This window comes from Theobroma cacao, chromosome 8 (genome assembly GCF_000208745.1).
Source record: "Theobroma cacao cultivar B97-61/B2 chromosome 8, Criollo_cocoa_genome_V2, whole genome shotgun sequence".
Classification (NCBI taxonomy): domain Eukaryota; kingdom Viridiplantae; phylum Streptophyta; class Magnoliopsida; order Malvales; family Malvaceae; genus Theobroma; species Theobroma cacao.
The window spans coordinates 6,055,211-6,064,993 of record NC_030857.1 but is presented as its reverse complement, the minus strand read 5'-3'; the positions used below and the strand labels follow the sequence as shown (position 1 = coordinate 6,064,993).

Here is a 9,783-nt window from a genome sequence, read left to right as displayed (position 1 = left end):
GTCTCCTCTGGTCTGTGTCTTTTTAAAGAGCCGGGTTGTCCAAAAATTTGGACAACCCGACGAGGGGGGGGTTCTGGCACCAGGGAGTTAGTGGCCAGAACCCCTGGTGCGTGGTGGTTGGGGACTTGATGGGAAATGATGGTGAAGGGATGGTGAGGGGATGGTTTAGGGTGTCTACAATATAGTGTAGTTGTTAAATTGAGATACGTATCGTGCATTGAAATTTTATTTTTTAGTATCAAGTATCGTATCGTATTGTAAGATACGGTAAAATTTTTTAAAATTAATTATAAATAATATTTATACATATAAAATAAAAAATTAAAAAAATATTATATTTTTAATAGAATTGAAGATTATAAGATGTAAACTTAAAAGATGATTATTTTTTTAATTTAAACTTTTAACATATTCCTTAATAATATAAGTTTTTAAATAAAATATATATTTTTTATATTAATTTATTAATTAAAAAATAAAAAACATTTCTTATGTTAAAATTAAAAGGGAATTCAATCTTTTTAGTTTTTTTATGTTTAAAATCTAAAAATTGAAACTCATAAAATATAATTTTTAACGTTTCAACTAAAAAAAATAAAAAATAAAGTTTTTAATAATTAATTAGAATTAAACTTATAAAAAAATATATCGACTGTATCATACGATATGCTTTCATATTGTAGTATTGTTTATTGTATGATACGCTTTCGATACTTGATCAAATGTAATACAATTATAAATAAGTATCGTTTTCTACTAGTATCGTGGCATATCATACGATAATGGTAACTATAATATATAGTGTTAGTTTTATGCCTCCATGCATAAGAAAAGGGTACTTATACATATTTTGAACTTTGAAGAGCAAGAAAAGGGTAAAAAAACTACTTTATGAACTAATGTATTACTAGGTGCTAACAAAAGATCAAAAAACTACCTTGAACAGAGTTATTAAAAAAGAAAAAGAAAAGAAATTTTTTTTGATAAGTCATGAAAGTATTTCACAAATGATAGGGGTTACTCAATACCGTAGCCCCATCAAAGCGAACAAAATTTCCTTCTGTTTTGTCCCCCGTGCAAAGAATCATGCTAACATATCAGTTCCTAATGCAAGACATCCAAAGCCACCCTTGACAAAAAGAACCCTTCCCTGTACAAAATTAAAACTATCTTCTCCTCTTGTTTACAAAATTAATCACCCAGCTTTTGTAATTCAAATGCTTCCAAAGCCTAACTTAAAGCAAACCAAATCAGAATCTCAAGACATCCTAATGTTTTTGTTTCCCTCAGCTGTGAATTAACAAATCAACCCATCAATCATGCCTGTTTTCCAAGCATAGACGCTCAAAACCAACCAATACAACATAGCACTTTCCATGAAATCAATTTTCCAACTATATATTCAGCCCTTCATAACAAGCTTCATTCAATAACATGCCAAAGGGGTTCCATACCATACTTAGCCCATATCCCATAAAGTTTCAACAAGCCAAGGCTTCCGAAAAGAAAAATAAAATAAAATAAATCCATGTGAACTGAAATCAGTTTGCCAATCTCATAGCCGGCCCACCAGCAGCCCCCTTCTGTATATATTGGTTTCTTGACAGTCCAATTGTCAATATCCTTCTGCTAAATCCTCAAGTAATAACTATTTAAGCACCCTCCTTCATCAAACAAAGTACCCGTCACGCTATAGCACTCTGTTCCTGCGAGTGGTTGCAAGAGTCCTAACTCACCCTATCACTCCTTTTGTGATAATGGCTAAATCACCAGATTTCCACACCACCAAGAATTTCAAACAGATAGAATTCCATAAAAAAAAAAAAAAAAAAAAAAACCTTAGATACGTAAATAAAAGTCTAGTCAATGCGTTTTCTTTCTGGTATGTTTCACTATCTTCTTTTTCTTTTCTCTCTTCTTTCTTCTGTTTCCATGCAAGAGAACAAATCAATTTCCAGTCTGCATTGTGAATGCAATAAACACAAACTCTCTTCTTTCTTGTTGCTTGTATGCAAAAAATGAAGTTTAACCTTTTCTTTCACTTTCCTTTTCCTTGTATAACAAGCAAATTAAAAGCTTCCTAAACTTATAAAGACATTGTCTTTACTAAGAAAAATGAAGAAGATCAGAGAAGAACCTGTAATAAAATCTCTGGTGGCGAAGAGGCAACGCATACATTCCCCATTGTAATCAAATTTCGGTAGAACAGAAGAAACGGTTAAGCCTTCAGCTTTAAGAAACCTCTGCAACTCCAAATCATCCTCCATTGAAATGATATCTAACTCTCTTTTCTTTCTAGGTTACTTTTTTTCTCTTTCAGAGTCAGAGGTATTCGCAAGTGAAAATAAAGCCAGCGAGCTTCTTCTTCAGTATTTATAGTATGTAAAGAAAAATTAGTTATAGGATTTCGGTGCTTTTGAATTGGAACATGATAGTTAGAGAGCTTCGAAAACTAATGATGGTCGGATTGTAACAAACTCATCAAACTAACGGCAGTCCGACATTGGTGATTGTGTCAAATTCTAAACTAGACAGTTACAAATAATTTGAAATTGTCAATCATTGTCTTAAACTATTTTTAAGTGTTACAAAATATTATTAGATATTAATTGATATTGGTAAAACTTTTGTTTGATGAAATATATATTTATTTATTTATTACATTTTTAAATTATCATTTTAAATATTTTTAATTATAATTATATTGAATGCTATCATTATAAATATTTTTATTTTATGTATTTATGAGATTTATTTAATTTTTAAGAAAGAATTCTATTTCTATTAAATAACATTCATCAAAAAAGATCTTTTAATATTAATAGTATTGAAAATTTTATAAATTAATATAATAAACTTTCAACGATATAATCTTTAAACTTTGTATTTAAAAATATTTGTACTTTACATTTAAAATCATTTGTACATATATATAAATGTTATTTGAAAATAAATAAAAATAAATATTCACATACAAGTAAAGAATGTGATGGAATCAAAGTTCTTAAAGTGCATTATTGTTTGAAAAGACATAATTGTTCTTTTTAAGGGAATATTATCAAACATCTAATAACAGAGATATAAATAAACATAATTTTGTAATTTAAAATCAATATAGAATAATAAATCAAACCCAAATATTACCAACAAGATTTATGTTTATGTAATCAATATAGAACTATACATTTTCACCTCTTTTAAGCACAAGCATGGACACGAGCAAGCTAGCAAGTGTAGATATAAATAACAGATAAATCTCCTTTAATTGGAGGCAATTTCGATTTCTTTTTCTCAAACAAGTGATTTTTTCCGTGAAGGAAAATATGGGTATCTTTATTTTATTTTATATTATTTTTGCCTATACTAAGTATTAAATCAAGCAAAAAAGCATGCACCATTAAGTATACATGAATTTGACATGAATGGCAACAAAGTCAGCAAACAAAGGCTTTTCATCCAAAAACCTTTACTGATAATGAAGGAAATGTGAAAAGAATAAAATCTTTGAAAAGAATACCTTAGTAAGTATATCTCGGATCAGCTGCAGGTCGAATGAACAAAGGATGGTAATAGTTCATGATAGATTTCTCAATCACCTTACAAGTAGACAGCTTTTCCTCAACATCTTTAACACCGTCAACGAACAACTTTTTTTTTTTTTTGTAGTGTTAATATCTCAAACTGATATAAGTAATAATAGTTAAATACAAACTATTGAGAAGGATACTGTCAAAGGTCGAAGTAGCCATGTCAATCAGTGACTTTACCATGCGCCTTAGTTTGCTTTCCTCTTCCGAAGTCCTGAAGTCTCTACATTGGTAGCATGCAAACTAAATACAGAGGGAACATCAGCAAGCAAAGCCTTCTTCCTCATCTGCAACTTTAAATATAGAAAGATCAATTAATTTTTAGATCTATCCACAACAGTTCAGCATTGATATGACATACCGTATTTATCAACCATGAACGAAACCATTGCATTCATCATTCTTGCATCGTATAGCATCCCTAATTTCAACATTAATGCAACGGGGACATTTGCAACCAAAATAGTATTTTTTTAGGAGAGCCTGCTGCCGGAACGTGGTGCTTCTATCTGTGTCTATGTAGCTTATTGATACCTTATGCCATGAAAGCAAAATGACGGAGGACTAGTTAATCCCATCATCAGACATGTTGCTAACATTTATTTCGATTGCAGAAAACTTACTTCATAAGGTGAAGGGCAAAAAGAAATAAACATATATTACCTCATCACCTCTCTTCACATGCTCTCCATAGCACCAACTACTGCATATTTTCCCTCAAAAACCAAAACAGCATTTGGCAAGCAGCTATAATACCAAAATGATTAAACCCGTAAAGAGCAAGCGCAAGAGAAATCACAAGTTCAACAAAACATTAATTAGTTATATCAGTTACCTGTGGTTAATAATAGAAGATAATAGAAACTACAATTGAAATCTCACTTTCGGTATTCAATGTCACAAATGGCATGTGCATTGCATGAAAACTGCATTACAATTGAAAGAATATCCTTATCCAATTTGGGAAATTAAAATTTGATTTCAGTTAAGAATCTAACAACATAAAAATTCTGTGCTTCAGTCCCACGGAGCTGACTTGGGATTGCCCCCACGAATGTTTGAACAAGTTACTGACTTATAGACGGAACAAATGCCTATCGACTGCCATTAACCTCCCTTGGTCATACAGATCGATTCAACATAGAATCTAGCAAATTGGACCAAATAATTGATTGTCCAACAATGTATTGCTTTACAAGCACACTGAATTTATAAGGACAAAACAAGCAATTGTTGGATACTTCATGTGGTCACTTTCATAGTACAAACCTGACAATTCTTTCTTAGTGGTTTTTCCCCCTACATGTACTTCTTTCCTACTAGGCTTCACAATGAAATTCAAGCAATCTTTTAATATATAAAAGAAACCTCTTAGTGCAAGTTATTGATACTAAAAAAACTTACCATTTTGCTGGCAAAAGTAATCAGTTTTGCTTATGTTTCTTCTATTTTGCTGCTTGAGAGTCTTTTGAATTGTATTTAGTGTTAAGGAGTAATACTTGCATTTTGGCTGCACGTGGATGCTGTTTTGATAACATATTTTCCTTACTTTGTTCAGTTTGTTTCATTGTGCTGATGGTTAGCATTAATGTAGTGTTTGAGCTGTCCTTTGATGTGTTAGTGTGCATGTACACTAACACTGACACTTGTTAATCATATTTACAGGTGTCTTTTATGTAGATAAGGCATATAAGTCTTGTTTTTGTATTAATGAAAAAATTCTGATCATTATCTTCTTCATATACTCTGTTTTTTCTCTCTTCATTACATTAACATTTAGTACTCTTGATCTGTTTCTGCATTAGTTTTACTTAGAACTCTTGTATGAATGCAATGAAACTTACTTTTGGCTTTCAAATATGTATTCTATATATATATATATATATATATATATATATATAGTGTTCCTTTAGATTAAGGCCTTGAGCTTTCTGTAGTGGAATATGATAGTGAGGAAGGTAAAAAGGATGAGATTGATCACTTATTAAAGCACTAGTTCTTAGAAGTATAAGAATGGAGGTTTAGCACTAGTTATTTTCTGTATATCACACTCCAGCGGTACCAAAAACCTGGCATATTGGAATTGAATCAAGTAACTCTTTTAGGTACACAAACAGCATTGCTTATGCTTAAAAAAAAAAAAAAAAAACCTCTTCACAGAAATGGCTCAGCAAGTATGCCTTTCTATCTATACATCAAAATCCACTAGGACCTCCCTCTTGTTCCTTGGCCAAGTTGATCAAGAGTTCTTCCACCAAAGGAAAATTTGTCCCATGAGTAATTCGCAGTATATTACCTGCCCTGTTCAGATAATTGAGAGAATCCTCTTTGTTCCCTCCAGCCCTGTAATATACTATGCCAAAATAACATCCTTTTTTTGTTCATAATATTGAAGATAAACACAGAAAATTTTCTTACCATTCAAGCATCCCTCGTGCGTAGTAGTGCATTCCAAGAACAGGATCTTGTGTTTGTAATAGTCCTGGATAAAAAGATAAAAAAAGCAAGAACATTGGATAAGAAATTTAAACAAAGAACAAAGTAACTACAATATATCTCCTACTGAAGTATAGAAAATGACATACTTTGATGTACTGGTGTTGTCAATCTACAACATTCCAGCGCTGCTTGTATATCTCCTGTCTTCATATAGAGCTGAAAAGCACAAAGTAGCAAACTTTCTGATTTAAGAAAAGGCTTCAGCTTATACTAACAACTGTCAGCATAAACAATATCAAATCTTATTAGCCCACACTTTGAGTAGCAAGTCAATCTGTATCAAGACAAGACTGTTCCTGTTAGTATTTCTTCATCTAATTAAGCCTCTCATCTATTGACTATGTTGTCCAAATGGCATCCAAGTCACCAAACAAAGACTTTTTCAACTTCTTTTCTTCCAGAGAGAATAAGATCCTTAAAAGGCTACCTTTGTAAGTAAATTTCTGACAATCATCACGCTGAATGAAGAAGGATGATAAAGATCCAGGGTCGCTTCCTCAACCCTCTTATAAGTAGACAGAGCTTCCTGAAAATCTACAACACTGTCAAAGAACAACTTTTGTTTTAAGCATACAAGGACAAAATCAATGCAAATATGAGCAAAACAAATCTCAACATGCTGTATGAGAAATAATATTTATTATTTATATACAAACAATGGAGAAGGATACTGCGATTAGCAAAATCCGATCTACCCTTGGCAAGCAGTGGTTCTAATTTCTCCTTTGCTCTTTTTTCCGCTTTCGAAGTCCTGACACGTCCACATTTGCTGCATTCAAGTTTCTGGTCACGACCATAAAATCCTGCATCTCCAAACAAAGAAAGATCAATTAGGCCCTAGATCTATCCAAAACAGTTTAGGCTAGCATTGATATGACATACCATCTTTATCAACCAAGAAACCATCGCATTTGCCATGCTTGCATTGCAGAGCATCCAAAATTTGATCATCGATTTCGTCAAACTTACAGCAGCGGCGACATAAGCAAAGACAATGGTATTTTGCATTAAGATCGTCCTGTCGATACCTGGTGGTTCGACCAAGGTCTATGTAACTTATAAATACCTTGTGGAAACAAAATAACAACAACTTAGTACTTGGTTTTTTTTTTTTTTCATTTTTTTTTTGAAGAGCAGAATTCATTTCATATCATGATAGAAGAACAACTTAGTACTTGGTCTTATCAACCAATAATCAAACATGTTGACTCAAAATTCATTTGTTACATATATTACCTCATCACCTTTCTCCACAGGCAACAGAGCACGAAGTACAGCAAGTTTTCCCTCAAAAACCAAAACAGCATTGGGCAAGCAGCTATAATCCCAAAATGGTTAAACCCGTAAAGAGAAAGCCCAAAAGGAATCACAACTTCAAAAAACGCCGTTAATCAGTTTTATCAGTTACCTGTGGTTAATAATAGACATGACAGGATACAGTCCAATTCCCAGTTGCTCCATTTCAATGTCAACGATGGCATGTGCATTGCATGAAATCTGCATTAGAATTGAAAGAAATGATTTTCAGGGAAGACCTGATCAAAACATCATTCTTCTACACGGAGCTCCGTTCTGTTTAATTTAAGAATCTAAAAACATTAAAAAAAATTATTGGCAATATGCACGGTCAAAACCTCCTTACAGCTCTGCAGAACTTGAAACATCTATTGTCTTTCAGGTTCAACCTTTAAAACAGTTTAGTGCGGCAGCTTCATTTGAGATACAAAAGGGACCTCTACAACAAATGACTAAACTAAGTAAACCTAAACTTGCTATTCTAGAATACCTTGCAAAAGTTGTTTACTGCCTCGTCTTGATTAAACCGAGGCTGCTGAAGCATTTGCTTGACGATTTCAGCCTTCATCTCAAACGCGACCACTTTCGCCGTCTCCATATTATATCGGTCTTCCCAAAAGTAGGTTAGGTGAAGCATAAGAATTTATTAAGAACATGCGCGGGAATGAAACCACAAACAAAAAAGGATACGAGCTATCATTGCCTCCACCAAGCTATAATTGTCTATAGGAGTAGTAGGGATGACCTGCCAGTATACATAAATAACAAGCATGAAACTATTAAAGTTGCAGATAAATAGGCTGAATTTGAAAAGCCATAAATTACATAAGAAGTTATTTACCTTTTCACACTGTAACTTTCTCCGAATGAAGAGCTTTACCGCCAGGCGTATCTCAGGTGTAACAAGCTCTTGCCACTTCTTTTCAAGCCTTGAGATGGCACGACATTCAAGTTTATGCAACTTCCAATCAAGCCTCTGAAATTAGGGAACAATATACATTCAGATCAAACAAAATACAAATTCCACTTCTTACTTTTATCTTCCAAGTCATTAATTCCATTTTTCATTGTTTTTTCTCCTTTGTTTCCACAAAAACTTATATCAATCCCACAAAAGATGACTACTATGATGATTACTAAGATTAATTATAATTCTCATTCTTTGGTCTTGTGTTTTTCTATCTGATATGAACCTCAACAGAGAAAGCTGGATCATTGCAATTGGTGAGCAAATAATATATAGAACCATAACCTAAAGCTGGAATCTAACCATAAAACAACACACAAACTACAAAAAAAAAGATATACCTGGCATTCTGCACCACAGTACCAAGCGATGTTACAGGATGCACACTTCAGAAGGGCGCCATCGGATTTAAAGCATCGCTGACATAGGGGTTCAGAGCTTGTTGGTATACACACATAAGGCTCCTCCCTCATAATCACTTCTCCTGAAATGTGGTTGTTACCACCAGTGCCAAAATTAGGAAAACAAGAAATAATTGTATTCCCTACCGTAGCTATAAATGAATTATTGGCATACAAACATATATCCGCTCACCAACCACAACTACATACATACGCATCTACTATACCTATTTTGAACTTTGAAGAATAAGAAAAGGATAAAAAGAAAGTACCTTCATGAACTAATACATTACCAGATGCTAATACGCATCTTCTTTCTTTTGTTTCCAAGCAAGAAAACAAATCAAGTTCAACTCTGCATTGTTAAGGCAATAAACACAAACTCTCTTCTTTCTTGTTGCTTGTATGCAAAAAATGAAGTTTAACCTTTCCTTTCACTTTCGTTTTCCTCGTGTAACAAGCAAATTAAAAGCTTCAAAAACTTTTAAAGAAAAACAAAGAAGATCAGAGAAGAACCTGGAATGAAATCTCTGGTGGCGAAGAGGCAACGCCGTTTCGGTAGAATAGTCTTAATGGTTAAGCCTTCAGCTTCAAGAAACCTCTGCAATTCCACATCATCCTCCATTGAAATGATAACTAACTCTCTCTTTCCTTTCTTGCTTTCTTTTTTCTCTCTCAGAGTTGGAGGTATTCGCAAGTGAAAATAAAGCTTTCGCTATTTATAATATGTAAAAGAAAAAGGGAAGGGGGGAAGAGAGAGAGAGAGAGAGAGATTAGAAATGATAGGATTACGGTACTTTTTGATTAGTGACATGACAGAGAACTTTGATAACTAATTATCATCCGATCAAACTCATGAAATCAACGGCCGTCAGACGTTATTGATGGTTACGAGACTGACAATTGTGTCAAATTCTAAACTAAACGGTTACAAGTTACAAGAGGAGGTTACTTTTCAGAAAAAGGTGTAGAGGAATAAATACACGTCGGATTTTGCCTGTTTACTTATTTCTAATACAATTTTAAAGAGGAA

At 33.1% G+C, this 9,783-nt stretch overlaps 2 protein-coding genes across 2 annotated transcripts in view; both read right to left on the bottom strand.

The window, feature by feature from the left end:
- Positions 1 to 2,267, bottom strand: part of LOC18592278 (histone-lysine N-methyltransferase ASHR1) — an 8,293-nt gene extending 6,026 nt beyond the window's left edge. Inside the window, exon 1 of the mRNA XM_018125486.1 lies at positions 2,138 to 2,267. Coding sequence (XP_017980975.1) covers positions 2,138 to 2,267 — 130 coding nt within the window. The remainder of the gene's footprint in view (positions 1 to 2,137) is intronic.
- Positions 5,652 to 9,393, bottom strand: LOC18592277 (histone-lysine N-methyltransferase ASHR1). Its single transcript, XM_007018913.2, has 13 exons — positions 9,267 to 9,393; positions 8,691 to 8,833; positions 8,224 to 8,358; positions 8,073 to 8,127; positions 7,873 to 7,991; positions 7,495 to 7,583; positions 7,323 to 7,404; positions 6,969 to 7,152; positions 6,758 to 6,889; positions 6,514 to 6,620; positions 6,173 to 6,242; positions 6,006 to 6,069; positions 5,652 to 5,930 (listed from the first exon to the last, which is right to left on the bottom strand). The coding sequence occupies exons 1-13, from the start codon at positions 9,373 to 9,375 to the stop codon at positions 5,783 to 5,785; spliced, it is 1,437 nt and encodes a 478-aa protein (XP_007018975.2). The 5' UTR covers positions 9,376 to 9,393; the 3' UTR covers positions 5,652 to 5,782.